The 21,376-nt window shown below is 31.7% G+C and overlaps 1 protein-coding gene across 2 annotated transcripts in view; it reads right to left on the reverse strand.

Annotated features, from left to right (window-relative positions):
* LOC113553713 (integrin alpha-PS2-like) overlaps positions 1 to 21,376 on the reverse strand; it is a 69,544-nt gene that overhangs the window by 1,545 nt on the left and 46,623 nt on the right. The window contains exons 4-18 of one of the 2 annotated variants that reach the window (XM_026957197.1): positions 20,946 to 21,043; positions 8,355 to 8,475; positions 6,960 to 7,021; positions 6,789 to 6,837; positions 6,194 to 6,274; positions 4,695 to 4,870; positions 4,424 to 4,630; positions 3,977 to 4,082; positions 3,496 to 3,906; positions 3,270 to 3,418; positions 2,997 to 3,202; positions 2,686 to 2,932; positions 2,230 to 2,575; positions 1,979 to 2,070; positions 98 to 1,903 (exon numbers count right to left, since the gene is read on the reverse strand). In XM_026957197.1, the coding sequence (XP_026812998.1) occupies positions 98 to 1,903; positions 1,979 to 2,070; positions 2,230 to 2,575; positions 2,686 to 2,932; positions 2,997 to 3,202; positions 3,270 to 3,418; positions 3,496 to 3,906; positions 3,977 to 4,082; positions 4,424 to 4,630; positions 4,695 to 4,870; positions 6,194 to 6,274; positions 6,789 to 6,837; positions 6,960 to 7,021; positions 8,355 to 8,475; positions 20,946 to 21,043 (4,157 nt within the window). The remainder of the gene's footprint in view (positions 1 to 97; positions 1,904 to 1,978; positions 2,071 to 2,229; positions 2,576 to 2,685; positions 2,933 to 2,996; positions 3,203 to 3,269; positions 3,419 to 3,495; positions 3,907 to 3,976; positions 4,083 to 4,423; positions 4,631 to 4,694; positions 4,871 to 6,193; positions 6,275 to 6,788; positions 6,838 to 6,959; positions 7,022 to 8,354; positions 8,476 to 20,945; positions 21,044 to 21,376) is intronic. The other variant, XM_026957198.1, reaches the window with a different exon arrangement.

Genomic DNA, 21,376 nt, shown 5'->3' on the forward strand with positions numbered 1-21,376 from the left:
GTTTGAAGTAAAGGTTCTTTATTGGTCCTTTGCATTGTCAGGTATAGAAGTTTTAAATGTAGAAAAGTAAATACTTATGTTGATCATCACTAAATACCTTTTTCAGAGTGCTGACCCAAGCCCTGGACCTAAATGACAGCCACACCTCTTGATCTTTGGACAGTGGTCCAATCTTACACTTGACGGTCACGCACCTCGTGGGTCCACACCGCTTGGTTTGCGTATCCCTCCGGAACCGGGTGTACAGCTTGAACTTGCCGTCGACGTCGGTTGGTTTGACGTAGTTTTGCGGACTTAAATCCTGCGCCTCGTACACGTCCGTCGACCCACTACCGTCGGAAGTCATGTGCAACGTGTCCCATGTGCCTGCTGCGTTGGCGCGGTACAGTTTTCCGTCTACCGTCCGCCACCTTTGCACCGTTTCCGATTCGTCCACTTTGGTCTGTCTGAATCCTTGGTTCTGCCTTTCCGTGACTGCAGTCCCACCGGTCAGGCTGATCGACAGGTCGCTGTCGTCGCCTGTCGTGCCGCCCAAGACGTTGGTCACGCCGCTCGTTCCTGCGGCCATGTTCATCCTGTGCACCGCAGCGTCACGGTAGTCCAACGCGTCACCGTCCACGACGTGCGACGAACTGCCGTTGCGCATCACTCCGTCGTTGTTGGTCCTCCATCGGTCCGTCACGTACGTCTTAGGCATACCACCGCCTGTAGAGTCGTCCCACGTCGTGTTGGTCACGTGGCTTTTTTCTGATTCCCGGAAACTTGTGAAGTTTTTAGCGCCCTGGTGCCAGCCACTGTTGCCCTGATTCCACTGTGTGCCGACCCCATTGTCACGGGACCATTTTTCTCCTCGTGATTCGGCGGTCGTCTTAGACGTTTCCCAACCATTAACTCCGCCATGCGAATTCACCGACGATTGACCGCCAGACGACCATTCGCCGCGTACTTCCGAACCACCATATACTTCCGATCCACCGCGTGCTTCCGAACCACCGTATACCTTCGATCCGCCACGTACTTCCGATCCGCTCTGGATAACAGTCACCGACGACTGACCACGGGAATCCGATCCGGCGCTATTTTCAAACGATCCCGCAAAGCGAGAATCTGTGTTCACGGTCTCGACGCGTGATGTACCCCCGGACGATGACGCACCCATCTGGAAAGTCGAACCGCCCGACGACGACTCGGACTCGTCAAAGTGAGCGGCGCCGTACACACCGCGGGACGATGAACCGTATCGGGAGTCACTCTCCGCTCCACCAGCCACGGACCAACGGTTGCCCTGCGCACTCGACGCGCCACCCGCGGAACCCGAAGACGAGGACTTTGACTCGTACTCGTTATGCACTACGCCACCACTGCTTTCAGACGACTCGACAGTGAACGCCGGCCCTCGGTTTGCGTTAGTAACAACCGAAGTGCCGGATACTTCGCTGCCACGTTGACCACCGGTCACCACGCTCGTCGACATCGATCCCGAATACTCGCTGTGGACTACGCCTCCGCCTCCGCCACTCTCCGATGATCCAATCATGAATTTTGGCCCTCGGTTGACGTCGGTAACGACCGTCGCTCCGGAACCCTCATTACGGCTATGGCTCACACCGCCGCCGTTCACTGCCGTTCCGCTCGATTCGTGTTTGGAGTTTTGGTATCGAATTTTTTGTTCGTACGAACCGTCACCCCACTGCAATTTCGATTCTTCTTCTTCCTTCTTTTGGATTTCCATGAAACGTTTCTTTTCTTCCTCCGTCAGTTCCGCAAACGTTTTGATTTTTGTAACGACCGCATCTGCAGAACTCGAACTAGTACTTTCTGAACCCTTAACAGTGACCGACGCACCTGAGCCACTAGAGATCAAACCACTAGATTCAAAATACGATTTCCTTTTACGATCGATCTGCAAACGCATAAAAAAAAGCATTAATGCCGATAAGTGGGTACTTGTTTATGTACTCGTCGAGTCAACACTTACATTTAATTTTAATGGATTAATTTCTTCAATAGCTTCACATTTTACCTGTCCATTTGTTTCGGGCATTTCAAGTAAGTATAACAGTGGTTCTCCTACGATAAAACATTTTTATTAAATTAAATTATTCTATTTTGTTTTTTTCAATTAAAGCAAAAAAAAAAATGTTAATTGTTTATAAATTAACGTTAAATTTCATATTTTATATGTATTGATAACTCGATCAATTTAGAGTTAAATTAAAATGTATTTACCTGCCAATGTGAACATGGGCCAGTCAATGTAAGCTTCGGCTTCTAATATATCTGAAGGACCTTTATTACGAATCCCGTATATGTGAATAACTTGTGGGCCGATTTGCTTTTCGTCGGTAATATTTAGAGATTCTTCCATCGTTATGTTATAATGTACGTCCACAGGTTTTGATGATCCTACAATAATCAAATCGGTTTCCGCCCAAAGAGGTACCCCTAAGTATTTTGTGTTATCTGATACGGAATCAAAACGTTCTGGATTTGTGCTGTTCACCACCATGTTGAATTCGTATTTGGCCTTAGTTTCAGTAGTTTGATATGGTTCCAAAACAACTTTAAATTGTACCTAAAAATATTTAATTAATAAATAGCAAATCGTTAAGTATTATATTATATTTCTATTTAAAAATGTGTAAGTATAAAATATAGTTATTATTAGTTATAAATGTAACTAACATATTTATCTCGGGGCAATGGGTTCCCAATGTCACAATGTAAAGTGTTGTTTGTCATTTCTGATGGAGCTGAACATTGTACAGGTATATCGTTTTCATTATTATCTACTCTTTCTATTTTTACATAATTGATGCCTGGGGGTACAGTCATGTCAAAAGTGGTCTCAAAAGAATCTTCACCTTCGTTTTGTACTATAACGTCAACTTTTAATTTTTTATTTGAACCTAGCAAGAAAGACTCGGAATCCCTAAAACCAAATAATAAACAATTGATAAAAATTAATAAAAAACATTTTAGTAATGTGCTCTTACGGTGTAGCAATAAGTCGAAGATTTGGTATGCAAATATTATCTCCTCCACAATTCTTTTGTATACTTATAGAGTCTCTAGAAACGGCAAATAGTTCGTTATCCAGATCTATTACAGGTGTTAGAGTTCTAGTAAATTTTCTATTCTCCTCAATAATTCTGTATCTTAACTCTGCTTCTAACGGCGTCAACTTGTCTCTAACATTGTTCTAAAATTTAAAAAAAAATGTGGTTTTATTTGAAAAAATATTTAAAAAAATTATTCAAGCCTAATACCTTTAAGTAAACGTTGAACGTCTTACAAGATTGATCATTCTTATCTAACGTTAAACTATGGTTCAATACATTTCGGTTTTCGTCCAATAAAAAGAACATTCTCGGAGATTTTGGTTTCTTAGCATCCAGTATCAGTTGCATTTCAATATCTTCAAAAATAAATCATCAGTAATGTTTGTATACGCTAATTTTTTGTTTATATTATTAATATCTACCGTTTACTTACTCAGTTGATCATCGACGCCAATTCCCGTATATTGTAAACAAGTGGACAAAAATAAACACGGGACTAGAGTACCGTCTCTGGTCGTACACTCTCTACGTTCCAGCGCTATTTGCTTATTTTCAGACTTGAAATATACGGACGTGGTCATTTGAGCTACGGGTCTAGATTTCATGAAATAAGCTATGTCTGATTCGTAAGCACCGATAATCAGATCTGGATACTGATTGTTGTCCAAGTCTGTTCCGCCTGACAATGAAAAACCAAACGTCGATATAGGTCTCGCTCCAACGGATACGTCTTCCGATTTGATCACTTGAGAATACTTTTCCCGAACGCCAGTTTTAGTTCCGTGGTATATATATACTGCACCCAATTCATTGGGTCCGTCATACGGAGCACCCACGGCAAAATCTGAATTTGTAAATTACTTTATGTTAATAATTTTTTCGATAATGATAATTAAAATCAATGAACAACTCACCTCCGTATCCATCTTTGTTTATATCGCCTAAGTTACTCAAAGCAAGTCCAAAACGAGATTTTGAGTTCAATCCCATTCTTGTGTTCCGTTCGTAAAATTTATATCCCTATATATAAACACATTAGTAGTTAATACATTAATTTGATGTATTATTTCGAACAATTAAATATTTATTTCGTCAAATTTAAACAAAATTATTTCATATAGGTACAATATTTCAAAAATCAGAATTTTATTATTTTTACTTAACTATACGTACTGTAAGTTAAAATATATGTACAATGTACGAAATAATAAATATTTTTAATTTTTAATGAATTATCAATTACTTTATAAAATTATCACATATAAAGTGAAGCGGTCAGTGTAAAACAAGAACCGATATTAAAATAATATCATAAAACTGATTAAAATAAGAATTATAAATGCATTGTTATTATCATGTACCTCTTTTTTCAAATACACGTAAACTTTTCCAGTCTCATAGGATCCGTCGTTTTTGGAAAACTCGCTGTATAGCGGTGCACCGATAATTATGTCGTCGCCACCATCACCGTCTACGTCTGACACACAAATCGAATAACCGAAATATGCACCGAGTTGATCGCCAGTGATGTTGTACAAATTTATCAGGTCGGTGGAATATAAAAGGACCTGTACGTATTTAATCAATATCAATAATCTCAAATTAAAAATCGTTATGGTAGTTAAATTTTACTTTTCCAAAAAGTCCTGCGCCCCTGGGCATTCCAACGGCAGCACCGGATTCCGAACCAAATCCAAAAGCACCGACGGCAACCGAATAACCGAGATACGAATCGTCGTCAGCTGGCGGTCCCTCGTTGGTCGAAAGTACATCCGGTCGGCTATACAAGTTTTGTGAGTAAAATTGGCCTATAAAATATAAATTCTTATTATAGTTTTTCATTTTCGATCTTGCGATAATCCGCCTTTCTCCAAGCTTAGTGAGTTAAAAAAAAGTTAAATTTTTTCTTAAAAACGATTTAATCCACCTTTGTTTTTTGTTATCCTATTTAGTAATGTACTAATGTATATATTTAGTGTTTTTATTTTTAAGTGAATTAATATATTTGTTCTTTGGTACAGGATGTTTCGACTTTCGAGTGTCTATCGGATGTTGTCATCTACTGCAGTTGCACGTGTTACTCTAACGAGCATTTGTCATCAGCAGTACACCTGTCTCCAAGACTACCATATAGACCATTTATAGAACGTTCGCTTAAACTCTTCTCCAAACATTTATGCCTTTTATTTTATTATTTTTCCAATTAATTTTTGGCTTTGAAAGATAAAACTTGCGAGTTCATAAATGCTTGAATGGTTATTTGAAACACCCTGTACCCATTAGGTGCGTGTTTTTAAGTGTGTCATTAGGAATTATTTGGATTAAAATATTATTATTTCATTTTTATTCTCTGGAATATTATAAATTATTAAACATTTTAACAAAAACTAAATACAAGTAGTAAAGATTAGTATAATGAACACAGGCAACAAGCAGCAAACGTTAGTATAGTGACCAAAGCAAAGCGAAACAGGAAAGCGTCAAGTAATTTTTACAAAAATGCAATTTCCCGACACATCCTAATCATGCCAATTAAACCGGGCTTGAAATTTACTTTAAGATTAATGATTTTTTTTTTGTAAAAAAAAAAAAATCATTTTACGTTCCTTAATTAATATAATCCTATAGGTTTAGCAATTTAACTATTTAGATACTTTGAACGGTAATAAAATCATTTGATTAGAAAACAATAAATTTAATGAATAACGTAATTAAACTTTTGAATTAAATTAAAGCATTTAAATATGGCTGAAATGAACTTTTTACCAAAAATATGATGTCATATAATACTCGTAAGTATGTAGATGACCATAAATATATTCAAAAACAATTTAGTGTCGTTTCTGTTTTTATTGCCAAGTTGCTTATCTATTTATATTTTAAAATAAATGAATAGTTTAATAGACGTTAAAGGTATACTGGATATATATGATTAAAAAATAAATGTACTCAATTAAAACGGTAATCGTTTTATTTAAGTACATTATATTATTATGTTCATGGGTTATAATTTCAAGCCCCGCGATTAAATTGTAATGGGTTAATATATGTCATCAATGACTTCCGGAGGGAGTATATACGTATATAGGTATATATTTGTAGTTCCGTTTTCATTTTCAACACGTGTTTACCTTCGTCGATGTCGTCGATGATATATTGTATTGCCGGTAAAAACGGCAATCGAGCTGAAGAATTGACTGAGTATAATTGGCCTGCCAAATAACATTAAAAACAGTGTGTTTTACATCCGAAAAAAGTAAAAAAAAAAAGCGCCCCGACAAATCAAACATGCCCAAAACGTTCGGTAGATGTAAAAAAAAAATGCACATTGTTGTTTTTCCCGCAAACAGTAATAATTATTTAGGAATGATAAATAGTGTTTTCGCCAGGATCGTATACTACGAGTATGTAGTTACGAATCCCAAAAATACAGACATAAAGCAATAACATAAACTACATGCCGAATTGTGAAATTAACAGTGCATGCATAGGAGGCACATCTTTTCTAATAACCTGCAGGCATAGGAAAAATACAATTTTACATAAAGGTATTACATACTGTGATATACAAAATTATAACTTATAACAATAAAATGAATAATTATACTATGGCGTTTATAATGACTAATTTTATATTAATTTATGTTCAGATCGTATAAATATATTTATATGCATAGTAGGCATACATTATCACATTTTAAAATAATTCGGAAGAAACTATCTCACCTTGCCAATACCAACTTCCGACAGCACCAATGAATAATCGCTTTCCATCCTAAAGGAAGAAAGAAACAAACAAACAAATAAAGTGAAAACAACGTATTTAAATGCGGTTTGAAGACCAAAGCCAAGTAGTGTTTTCAAAAGCTCGGGTTTTTAAATATATACTTGAATTACCTTAGAAACAGATGCCCCGAGTCCAGCTTGGCAAGTACCCTGTTTATGGTGACCCCAATTCCCTGAAACAGACCAACATATAGATAATATATACTATATATATTACAGTAGACTTCATTCTAAATCACTATAATACTCGTATATTTGCGTATAAATGTGTGTGTATGTGTGCGTGTATGCGCGCGCGCTTGAATATGAGACTGATATATTTTGTTGTTATTATTATAGATCTGACCTATTTAATAAAGTATGTCTATATAACATTTTTTTTTAATTTTTAACTATAATAATATACTGTTTTGTATGTCGAAAACGATACGATGATTTTTATCTGCATTTAAGAGATGAGAATACCTAAGTTAACTCAATGCACGATATATGCGCATAATAATATAGAATGCATTGGTACATCATACAATATATTATGTGTAATAATATTTTTAGGACCTGAAATTGTTTTACTGAGTAATGTAGTATGATAATAAATAATAATAAATCTCGTATATATATGCTGTACAAGCATTCATAAGTAGCTTATACGATATTCGTTATATAAATTTTAAATAAACGACAATACATTATTTAAAAAAAAATATTAATTCAGCAAATTATTATGCGATTATTGTTTCAGGGTTTCGTGTTTAACTTAACCATTATTGTTAAATCATGATTATTAAATGGTGAAGACAAACAATAAACGCATACACATTATGCAACTTAAGTAAAAATATAAAGTTGTCCATAGCCAAACATTGATGTCGTTTGAGTAATTTCTCATTTATCTTGTATATTACTTATATTTTTTAAAATTTACAAACAAACATTATATATTAATTCAGATCATACCTTATCATACCATTGTTATTATATTTTATTGTTAATGCTTTTTTTACGTATGTATATTGTATAAAGTATAATTTAATACTGTTATGAGCTCTCACTTCCGTACAGTCAATGATTTGGAAGTAACAAACTTCTCCAATGTAAATTTTTTTCTCTTATAATTTTTTTAACTATAGTTGGAAAATAAATAAGTAAATTTTGTTTAGGTCGAATTTACTCAAAATTTGGTATTAATGCCGTTCGACATTATTAATAACATACGATTAGTTTAAACTGACTTATCCTTATTCATCATAACGAAATTGTACTGATATACTAGTAAAGCTATATTTATATTATATGATAAATTTGTCTTCGACACAATCTTATTAATTTAAATATTTTTTTATATAAGATAAGAATTTAAATCGATTTTCTTTTACAATGGTTTTTTTGTTTCTATTTAAATCGTATAATTACTTATATCATAAACATTTAAGTTGGTCTTATAGCATTATTAGTCTTCTTGATTATTTCATTGATATTTCAAAAGAACAAATTTGATTCACTTACGCGTTCGACACGGAGAATACTCGGCAAAATCTGTCGTAAAGTCTGAGGTGGTGTAACACGAACCCACGGGTTCTCTTTTGTTGCCGTTGCTAGTGAAATAGACGTACCTCGGAGCGCAAGCCTGAAATATAAAAAAAGAGTCAATTTTCAAAACGTAGTTATATAAAAAACGAATTGGTACGAAGTGTAAGTGTTATAGTAACTACAAATACAACCTACTAATTTTACGTTCAAATCCCCATTTATCCCTATTTTTTTTCTTAATTATTAAGAAAAGTTATGTGAATTTTTTACTTTCGATCTTTCCAAAGTATCAACTAGATTCACTTTCTCACCAAAAAAAAAAAATATTTAAGCTGAAAATCAAAGTATATTTTTTCTACTTTAATCGCTCCTCTTAGAATCTAAAATGAATTTAAATAAAACAGGTGCATCTACTACAGATGCATTTCTTTTAGTAAACTCAATTTTTTATCACCCTGTTCCCTTTTACGACTGTGATCTAACTATAACGCGCGCGCAGTTTCTCGCCGATGACTATGGAAATAATTGCGGTCTTTTGATTCCATTCAGTCGTGCCTTAACTGACAGACAAATTAGTATAGTACATATCCAGAGACGACGAACGTGTGATGTACGAGTGTAACAATAATGGTCTCGTTATATGTATTTTTTTTTCATTCCAAGTAGCTCTTAGATTTGAAGACATTGATTAATCGACCGTTACAAATACGGAACAAGACCATTTATTACGAAAATTATTTTATCTCAATTATGCCGCCCGATGTAACTTATTTTTAGATTATTATATTTCGTTAAAAAGAAAATGCAGCTAATGCAGTGTATATACGCGTATGGGTATGTATAATAAAATAAGTACAATTTAACGCGCATTTCGTATTTTCAGTAAAGCCATTAATAATATTGAGTCATTGAGATAATAAAGATATTATGGTTGTTATTCATGAACCATTACAATGGAATGCTATTGCCTATTTAATATACTTAATACTTATATAGTTATATATATAAAGTTTCTCGAACACATAAATCGCATCATTTATTCCTTATACCTTATACGTTATACCTTTGAATGTGTAGTCGCAGGTAGTATAAAGATACTATTTGAAATATATTTTCCCTTCAGTGTTCAAATTTCAATAAAAAATGTGTGCCCATGTTGTTATTAATGTTATTTTTAATTTCGATTTGGTTCACGCGTGACTGTGTACTGCTGTCGATTAAAATTTAAGATTTAAATGTTTATAATAAATAAATCAATGAGTATATACAATTATCAACATTTTACAATCAAGATGGATACATTTACCTACAACAAGCTTATAAAATAATGCTCAAATCTTATGGAAAATTAATGCTATCTGTATTTTGTGATACGTATAATAAATAATTGGCGAGAGTTTTATGCAGATCTAGCGTTGATATATTTTTTATATTATAACGAAATATTTAATATTTATTTTAATTAAAATTAAATTGAACTAGAAATTATTTTCTAGGTATTTTCTTAACGCAGTGTACAAAAAAAAAGAGAAAATTTAAATTAAATCTTTTAAGTACGATACGTCTATAGCTTACAAGTTTCTGGAAACAAACAGACGAGCACGAGGAGTAGATATTGTTTAACTCCTCCTACCAATAAAAATTAACATGGACATAAAAAAAACACACAATTTTGTCATTGAAACACGTATGCATCCATTGCTTCGCTCAGAATCTTATATAAACTGTAATGGTGAGGCCCAGGAACTCGGAAAACCGAAAAATTTATATGCCACGCGTTATACTTAGGAATGCGTATGCCGAAGACTAAAAAAATCAAATCGAACGAAATAAAATAAAACATCGTTCTAATATGGGTAATAATACATACATCCAATTTTATTTTATGTACACACTACACAATATACAATATGATAATTAATGCACACATATATTATTTAATGTAGTCGCTCCGTACTATATATTATTATAATATCTTGGAAAACAGTGCTACTTCTTCGTGACCGACATAATCGTGTGCGTTTAAAGCCGTTTTCGATAATGCAATATTATTATAATAATATACGAGTATACCTACGTCGTATTCGCCTTCCCGCGCACAAACGGGTACGTCGGGGTTTCTTGCTTAAATTTCCCCCCCGTCAAGAATAGGTGTACAACAACGATGTTTATGATAATAATAAGTTTTTATTTCGTATCGACTTCCACGCACGCGTTTCGACTATAGTTTTAATTTTTTTTTTTTTTTGTTCATGAGTTACAAAATATACTATTCCTGCGTAGGCGAACCGCCATTCCGCTGCCCATCGTCAGCGGTGGAGGCGCGTCATTCATCATGCGAGTCATCTGTGTCTATATAGGTAGGTATATTAAATTAGTGCCAGAGCCAGACTGCTCGTATCGGCGCAGGTATAAGTAAATAGCCGTATGGCAAGCAGCCCTGCAGGTAGATTAGGTTTTGAGAGTTGACCGGTGATTTATTTTTGTTAATATACATTAGTGGGTACCCATATATTTATATTATGTACAGAATGTTCCATAAAGAATGTTATAACTTAAAAATGATTATTTAATAAAGTTTTTACTATTGATTATAAATGATAATATTTAATCAGTGGTAATCTAATTATAATACTGAAGCAGATATCAATTAAAACTGTAAGTTATCAAGTTCTTTTACATTATTTTTTTTTCACAAATATTCAATATGTCCCCTCATTGATGGTTATGAGATCGTAAAGATAACCAAACTTGGCTGAATCTTGGCCAATATGTTTTAAGCGTAATCAAGCCGACAGCCATTTCGGTTCTTTTTCTCAGTTATTCAAGAGTTGTTGGCAAAAGCAAACAATTAAAGACTCATTCTGGTTTATTTAACAAATGATAGTTGAACACTGTAACCAAACCTGCGAAGTTATGATTTTTGAAACTCACAGATTCTTTATATAGAACCCCATGTATTTCATTTTTTCAATATCTTGTCCGTTATTCGATCGCGACATTATCGGAACCCACTAATTTTATTATATTATATGACGTATAATATAATAAATAATAATATTAACATAATTCGATTCTAGTTTGCATTTTTTGTAGTGTATACGCGTAGGGTAATCCGTGATGATATAAACCGGTCACATGAGTGATCAACATCATATATATTACATATTATAATATTGTAACATATTATTTGTAACTAAATCGTCTTTGAGCCAGACATTTCTAAATTTGGACCTCTGCCTTTTTTCTTTGACAAAATTGTATGCGATATACAATATATTCGAGTGGGTGTTTCTGCACATCCGGTTATCCTGTCCTTAATATATGCTTAATAAGCATTGCTTATATTAATCGTCCATGTTTATAAAAAATGAGGGTTAGTGCTGAATTCACTGTATTAACAATTACTTTTTAATTGATATACAATCGGGAAATCATCAAAAAATTATCGAGAGTTGTAGTCATGCAGCATCATGATTTTATTTTTAAAGATTGTACATCATAAAATATATTTTTAAACTGTTATCAATCAAGTTTGTAATTCGTTATCGTTATTGAATCTTATTATTTATTAGTTATTATATATAGTCTTATTACATATATGATATGGTTGATATGCATATTTTTAGTTCATGTATTACAATTTATAATACGGTCTTAAATGAAACCTCACTCCAATGATTTACAGTCCATAACTTATAAAAACTTGAAAATAAAATGTAAATATAAAGCTTTAACATATTTATTGTAAAAGTCATAAACTTATAACCACGTAGGTAAACATCAGCAAAGTGATCGAATTTTTAGATTTTGATAAAATGCCAAAATAAAAATCTAACTGTATAAAAGTGCTTAAAATAATGTGTGTGGATGGATTTAAAATTTTAAAACGAGATAGTTTATGAGATTATTTATTAAATCTAAATAATTTGTAAATTGTGTATAATTACGAAACGTAAAACCTATCATTGATAGTATTTGCTATTCGAATAAATACATTCCGGTGTTTATTTTATGTTTATATATATATATATAAAGGTTGATTTATTAGCATATTCTACCTACTCACCTTCAAATTTTGTGTAGCAAATAATTTATTATAATTATAATTTTTGAAATTTTTACATACTCTTAATACTTAATGTCTAAATGACCATATTTAAATACTTAAATTTTATATACCATTTAAAAAGTATCTTGTACTCTTGTTTGTCACATTATCTTCTTTTTTTAAACGAGAATCAACAATTTTGATTGTAAATTAATAAATTATTAAACAGAATAAATAATTTTTTTGAAATCGGTTGACGTATGCAAATAAAAATTCAAATTAGTAGTTTCTCAGCTATATTAAAATCTATATTCTACGTATAGTGTAAGTACTATAAGTATTTTAAAATAATCTTATAAAAATAAAAAATAGCTATATATTATGTCACATTTAATTTAGTACTTATTGTAGGTACACAAATTATTTTTAAGAGTATAAAACGTAGATAGATTATTATAAATTATTAATTATTATAATTTTCAAGACCCTAATATCCTGTTTAGTACACCAAGTTAAACAACTCAAAAATGACTCACCCAAATTTTGATTTAGATACATCAGATTTAAAAAACAAATCTTCCTTTTGACATTTTACAGGGAAAAGAAGTTGGTTGGTTTTCATGTGAAAAAACAAATTTACAATAAATATAAAGTAGGTGTTACTCCCCCTAGCTTCTGCATTTTTCTCCTATGTCGCAGGATCGCGAAAAGGGCATTTCTATAGGTCAAACACCATATATATTGTTGCTGATTGTTGCGCTCGCTATACAAGCTGGCGGTAAAACCTATATATGGATGTAGCCAGGTATATATAATATATATATATATCAATATTATCACGGGAACGAACCGTATACGCAAGTGATTTTTTTACGCACCGTACAGTTGATTCTCATTGGCGTGTAATCAAATCGAACGCGACAATTTGTCGCGCAGACCGACTTCTGCGGCAAGACTGCTGCAGTGTTCTCGGCAAAAGAAAATGTGAATAATATATATAATATAGGTAGGTACCTACTGCGCGCGGTGTTCAGCGGCTATATACCGTACAATACGACACGTCTCGTGTGGACGGGGGGGGGGTCATAATATTATTATATATCTAGCGGATATTGTTTGCACGACAACCATGACTTATATATCAACTTAAGCCGCACTAGGAGTCGTATATGTTTTTTTTCTTCAAAACCGCACACGACCGCGAGGCGTATTCGACTATACGTTTACATATTATATATATTATATATTATGTTATGCGGTTATACGTATTATATAAACGTACTTACGAGTAAAAAGTATTCTGCGCGCAGTATACTCGTATATTGTGTAGTACACATCGGTTGTAATATTTATTGGTTTTTATTTGTTATTATTTATTTATTTTTTGCGTCTTATATTTAAATACGGATTTTTCTGTACACCGCGGGTGAGTAAACGTATCGAATACAATGGACAGCGGTGTATAGGAAAAAAAAATCGCCTTTTACGTCGTCTTAACGTCATACACGCGCGTGGAGGAGCTTTAGGCGTGCGACATGCTCGTTTTACAATCCACTTTGACCTCGTGCAAACCGGATCGGATGCGTGGCGACCGGCGTTCTGTTTCATTCAGCGTAATATAATATAATATCGTGTGTATAATACTATGCGCTGTGCATCTGCGTGTGCAAGCGCGTGTATGTGTGCGGCAATACCATTTTTGCAAGTACATATATTATATACATACGCAATGAATTTGATTCCGATGCGACGAATTGACGCATATCCGCTTATACTATATATGGAACGTTATCTATGTATAAAATTAAATATAGTTCATATTATATGTGACCAGACGAGTGCAAAAAAGGAGTGAGATGTTAAAAGTTTTCAAAATTTTCAAAATGCATATTAAAAACATTTTTTTTTATGTAGACATTTAGTCAATCATTGGGATAATAGTTTATTCATATCAGTTGTATATTTATCTGTCAAGCACCTGCAGTATTATAGTAGGTACTAAATTTAATTTTCTTAAAACGAAATCGATTTTCAAATTGTTATCGTATTTACTGCGATATTTATAAACATGCACCCTAAGAGCGATAAGTTCATTACATTATTAGTAGCGATTCATATAGATTATATGTTTTAAAAATAAAAATGCATCTACCTATTTGATATTTGTCATATATTTTATATTTTGTAATATTATTGCACGTAGAAGTAAAAGTATACTATGTACTTGACAAAAGTGTTCTTTAACAAGACAGTCCTTTGGGTTATTTGTACCGTTTTCGAGACTTTATTACATACATACTATTATGTGTGTACACACGTCGTTTATTATACAACAACGGCAGAATATAAAATGATGATAAGAAGACCTACAGGGTATAAATTATACGCACAGTATAATACAATATTTATGTATCATATATGTTATATCTCCTATATTACATCGAATATTCGATCGCACATCGTCCATCGTTAAAAATGTTGTACATTATTATAATATGTAGGTAGCTCTTGTACTCGGATACATTATAATATTATATACGTTAATAATACAGTATTATGTTATATTATGGTCATCGGTGCAAGAGTGTCGGGTTTCATAATCGTTTATTCGCCACGAACGGACGACACATAGTACCACCATGTGCGCGTGTGTGAGTGTATGAGCTATGCACAAATAAAATGCACTGAATCAGCGATTCTGAAATGCATATATCCTATATACACCTTCGACATACACAACATTAACATACATTTTGACGATCTAATTATAATAATATAATAATCCATATAATACGACCGTTAACAATTATTTTAATGTAGTCTCTCCTATTTCCTATACGTATCCGTCACCGTTCGCCCCCTTTATTTTTCCGTTGTATACTGTAAACAAACGCGACGAAATGTAAATAAACGTTTAACTCGTTGTTATGCGTGCAGTATACAAAATTTGAAATTTTCATCCGGAACATAGCACGTATTTATGTAAACGTATTTATGATTGGTGGTCTAGAGAGGAGACTTATAGGAGTTCGGAATCTTTTGTGTGCCTCCAAATCGGGACAATCGAGATTGTTCCGAACCATCACGTGTTTAAACACATACTCCTCGGTTTTGACAATAACCACCTGTGGAGATAGAGACCCCAACGGATTTATCCTAGACAACGCATGGCGATGCGTGCACATTATATTATTATGTGTAACAATATTATACATTATAGAGCGGTGCGGATATCGGATTTATCTACAGCTAAAATATTTAAAAACGGAAAACCGTCATATAGTCATTAATCCTCCTTATATAAAGCTATACGATAAAGTATACGTTTTTAATCGTGTAGTGTTTCTATCAGTCTTATCTATTTTTTCCTTCTAAAGATCGATGCGTGTCGCAGTAGGATATGTATACTATATTATAGTAGCTGCATTCTTGTGTACACCGTTTAATTCTTTGAAAAATAAGACTGGTTTAGACTCGGACAAGACCATAACATTTTATTCGACGTGACTATTGACAGTGCAGTTTTCCAGGCAGATGTATCATACTATTTATACTATATTCAATCTACTGAGTATATTGGATACATCGGAAAATATTTATTTAAACGTATATTGTAAAGAATATATCGTTGCGATGGTAAATTATTAGACAAATAGTGCCTTCTTTTCAGTTCTATCTTATGCAACATTACTGCAATAGCCACAACTGCTGATTATTTTAATACTTAATTAATTATGACAAGGAAACAGGAAAACAAACTGAATATATTTAAAAATATCAGTTGTTCGCGTTATATTATGAAATAAAATGAAATTAAATGGAAAAAAATATTTCTTGATTAGGAGTTGGAATAGCCAATAGGTATGTGTATAACAACATATAGAAGTCGGCAATGGGATCTGATTTGATAGTTATTATAAATACAAAAGATAATTCTAAGCAATAATCATTATATTATCCCGTGAAAACAATCGACGAATAAACACTACATTCAAATCATTAAACAAAACTATATAAAAATAACTTTACCTTTTTTTTTATGAAACTGTAGTTACTATATATATATTATATACATATATAAATATATCCCGTAATTGATTTATGTACAAAGTCTTTGTCGTAAATACAAAATAGCCTCGAGATTTTTATATTGTATACATTTATGTTTGTTATCTTTACAAATACGAAATAGCATTTAAATAAAATTCAAGACAAATATACGTGTGAATTTCTATGCCACCTGGTGTTAGGTATTAATTACTTCACACGTTTGAAAGAAAGCAAACACCTTTACCTAACTTATAGAACATACGTAGCACATTATAATAATATATTATATTAAACGCCTACGGTGGGAAATTATCGATCCTGTTATACACGCGCACAAGACACATAGTATAAATTGTTTTAAACGATTGTAAATTCCTCGGTGCATTAAGCACACACATTATAATGTACGGTAGGTATTTATTTTGTAATATATTATGTTTTTGCGCTTAGGCTTATTAATGAATAATTAGCCAGTACAATAAGACCGCTAAAATACCTGACTCGCTGTAAACTATAAACGGTTCACGTACCTACACGCTTACACGTGATTACATTTTTTGTATGGCATAATATTATAAATTATCATAAGTTCCAACGACGTATCACTTGCGAAATAAATGTTTATGAATTTTGATATTATACGTAATAGGTATACTTATAATTATAAATAGATATTATAATCGGTAAACGTTTTTTAAACGAAATTGCATTATTGTTTGTTCGTGAATAGGTCGGATATCAATGCAAATTTTTTTTTTTTATTCTTACATTATACTTATGTTAATTGGCAAAAAATTTGTAATTATAACAATATTGATAATTTTTTAATTTTAATCATAGGGCCTTAGATAAAAATATGATATAGAGGTGACTTTGTCCTGTAGACAAAAGACTCAAGACACAATATATAGATGAAAATATGGTAATATTAGTATATTTTTCAAATCGATCGGAATAAGTACCCGGACCACTTCTCGGACATTAGCAGCTGCACCACGAGAATTAAACAGCGTGATGGACTTGAAGAAAAAGGGCCAACGATGACCTTAATATTTTCTAACTGACTGACGTGCAGATGACATGTAAGATTTGCTCGCGATCCTGCCGTTAATGATACAACATGGTCAACGAATTTATATCATGGTCAAGACGATCACTTTCCATGTTTATGGTTTTCGTTACTCGCAATCACTATGAGTAAATCGCGATATCGTTTATGTTCATTAATGCGTACTGCGTAGGTATTTAATAACATTTATATGTGGTAATATTTTTCACGTATTTATTTTCGTCTATACCTATATTTATTATTATTATTTACGCTAACATATAGTATTGGAGTATTTTTTGAAGTATTTTTTTATGTTAAGGCCTATTAATAATTAGTCTCATTATTAAATTAGGGATGGGATTTCGATCTTATTAAATAAAAGTTCGATATTGATGACATTAGCATTATAAATATAGCTATATCCTAGAAACTAGAATAGGTATAGGTACTATTCTTATTTCTTGTATTTCTTGAATGGTCCTCTAATCAGTCTTTATAATTTTGTAATCATGCAGTAAATTATTAAAGTTTGATATTCCAAAATTTTTAAAAATAGTCTAAGAAAAAAATCAAGCTCGAATTTTAGTTAGTGAAAATTAATGTTCTACTCGTTCCTAGTAATGAAGTATTAAATTATGTGTATTTATTATTTAATTCTAATTTTCTAATCATTATCAAAGATACATTATATATATATTATGATTGGTTTTCAGAATATTCGATTTACTCATAATATACAACCAATAAGTGACTTACCTAAATGTGATACGCGAAGTATGTTCATCTCTTTTATTTGCGAAAGTGATAAAAAGAATATTGAATGTGCGATTTTTAAAATTTATTTTAAATTATTGCTAATAACAATAAAAATAAATAGCGAAATGTACAGAAATGAAACAATTAAAAATCGTTTATTAGTTTTGATACATTGTATGTCATAAAATATTATACATATTATACTCTTTTACTTAATTTATGTTTTATTCCTTGATAATCAATAAATAATTATCTTTTAATCATTAAATATTAGTAATACGATTAAATGAATTCTTCGTCATCTTAATACTCGTAGAATCGATGAAAACAAAAAGACAATATTATATTCTGTGTTAATATATTTCCTTTATTATTGCTGGTACTTACTCCGTGGGAAATTATTTAAAATCCTATTATAGGATAATTAGTGAAACGGTGAAATATTTGTTTGTCGTGTAGAGGTAAATTAATTATGATATAATTGAAATGAATTGTATATTCACATAGAGAGTGCATATTCAAAGTGAAATTAAAGGAAAACCAGTTCAAAATGAGTAATAAACACTATCAATAAACGAGCAAACGAGTCAACTTATAAATATATGACTTCATTGTTGTAATAATTATTTGAAATTTGTAATATTGGAGTAAATTACATTTAAAAATTAAAAAAACAATAAAGGCAAATGAACATATACTATTGAACATCATACCTATGACTTTCTAAACGACGAAGTTTAACTTTTGAGAATTTCGATTAAGTTTATTAACTTCTGATATTTATTAAAATAATGTATATAATATATGTATTAAATTTTATGTTTTTACTTCATTAGTAATATTTAGTAATAATCATAACTCCCTATTTTCAGTACAAGCTGTGTAAGCTTAAAAGAAGTAGGATAATCAAACCTGTAACTAATTATAAATTGTAATCTATAAATTATGTTTGATTTTTCAAAATAAAAATATAAAATCTATATTCCTTGTCAATGGGAATTTGAATAATTAAACTCCCTACATTTATAATATACTATATTATATAATATATGTAATGTAATATTTACATAAAATATAATATAGCATACATAGCTATACTGTTAACAAAATGTAATTTATATAGTTCGTAAATGGAAGGATAATGAAAGCATGTAACATGTGGGCTAGATGTGGACTTAACTGCAACAACAACTCAATTAGCGAAGAAAATTAGTATTATTACATAGACCTCCTGTGATTCTCCGTCCACGCCGATAAATAGACAAATTGAATTCGTGCAGTCTATACTTAATTAAAAATGAAAATCGAAACGACGTTTTATTTAGATGCGTGTTTAATAATAATAATATAAGGCGGAGTTTAATTATAATTTCGTTATGCCGAGAAGAGTAAAACATTAATAATTATTCGGATAGCAAATCGATGTTGATTGATTGCAGTAGCCAACGGGTAGCAGATTATATATATATATATATATGTATACGTATAATATACCTATGTAGGTACAACTGCCGACCGCTGCAAGAAAGAAACCTCCCGAACTCATGACAAATTTCGTAATAAATCACTCATACCTACAGCGCGCTATTATAAATATTAATGAGTCATTAGCATTCCATGGCCTTTATAAAATCTACTGATGACAAATAACGATGAGTGGCGGTGCATTTGTACATATAGTGAACTTCACGTTCGAATACGCCAAAATAATATTGTGTTGTTGAAATGTGTGTATATACCATTCGCAAATTTTCGAAGGTGGGTATATATAAATATTTTAAAAGTTTATTCGTAAGAGAGTCAATTTTTGGTGATCACTTTAAATTAATGATTATTTTAGTAGTTACACGAACAATATATATATTAGGGTTTATATTTTATTAAAATCGAAGCAGACATTTTACAGAGCGATTTACTGAAGTCGAAAGGAAATACTGTTTCCACATGCGATCACAATTCGACGGCGTGGGGGTTCGTAAAATGTATACACGTTTAACAAAGACTGGTATATAATATTATGTTTACGCGTGACGGAATTTGATATAATACGTACCTACATCCTTTGTGTGACACGAAAAGCAACCTAATGTTTTATAGCACTATAATATAATAGCCATATAAGTTATAGTAATAACTTTTAATACAAAAAGGGTGGTCGACGGATGTTGCATTTCGATATTTATCGAAATCAATATAAATGGATTCACTTAAAAATAATTTACAATATATACTAATGTGTGTGTTTAAGTAAATCACGCTTTTATTACAAATATTCTGAAAATACAAATAAGCCATATATATAGATGCATTTACAGTATTAAGACGCCAGACTTCAGATTATTGTATAATTATTATTATTTATAATTATCAAAATAATAATAATCATAATTGAAATTGTGGATATTTGCGGAGTATTGAATGACTGAATATATGTATGCGACGACATAAGGAGATAGCATTTTAAGCTGATTAGGTACCGGTAATTGGCATGAAAAAGTAAATTGAACTTAATCGAATAATCGAAAAAAAGAGTGAACAATTGAATTAACTAATGAGGAACAATCTAATAATAAAACGCTGTACACACCCTTTGGGCTTTGAATATATTAAGTAGTTAAACTGTTAATACTGTTAATAGTCACGAATGTTTAATATTTACCAAAACTACTCCATTGTCTCCGGAGCTCCTTACGGTGGCGCCGAACCATTGACGTGACTTACTGTCTATTTGAATCCATTTGGATGAATTGTTGTTTCCTGTTTAAAAAAAAGTATATATTTTAATTATATTTGTTTAAAAGTTTGATAACAATATAGCCTGTACAATATATTTTAAACATTTTCAAAGAATTGTTTAATTACAAATTACTCGCACTTCAATCTACAGACTTTAATTATATGTTTATAGTAGACTGTAAACCACATAAGTGAACGACCTATTATATTATTACAAAAAAAAAAAAAACTGTTTTGTACTGATATTTATAATACTATATAATATGATACATAACGAAAACGGCTTTTCATCCAACGTTTGATTTTTAATATTTATATATTATGATTTTTTCATTTTATAATACATAATAATGT

The sequence above is a fragment of the Rhopalosiphum maidis genome, chromosome 2, assembly GCF_003676215.2.
Source record: "Rhopalosiphum maidis isolate BTI-1 chromosome 2, ASM367621v3, whole genome shotgun sequence".
Classification (NCBI taxonomy): Eukaryota; Metazoa; Arthropoda; class Insecta; order Hemiptera; family Aphididae; genus Rhopalosiphum; species Rhopalosiphum maidis.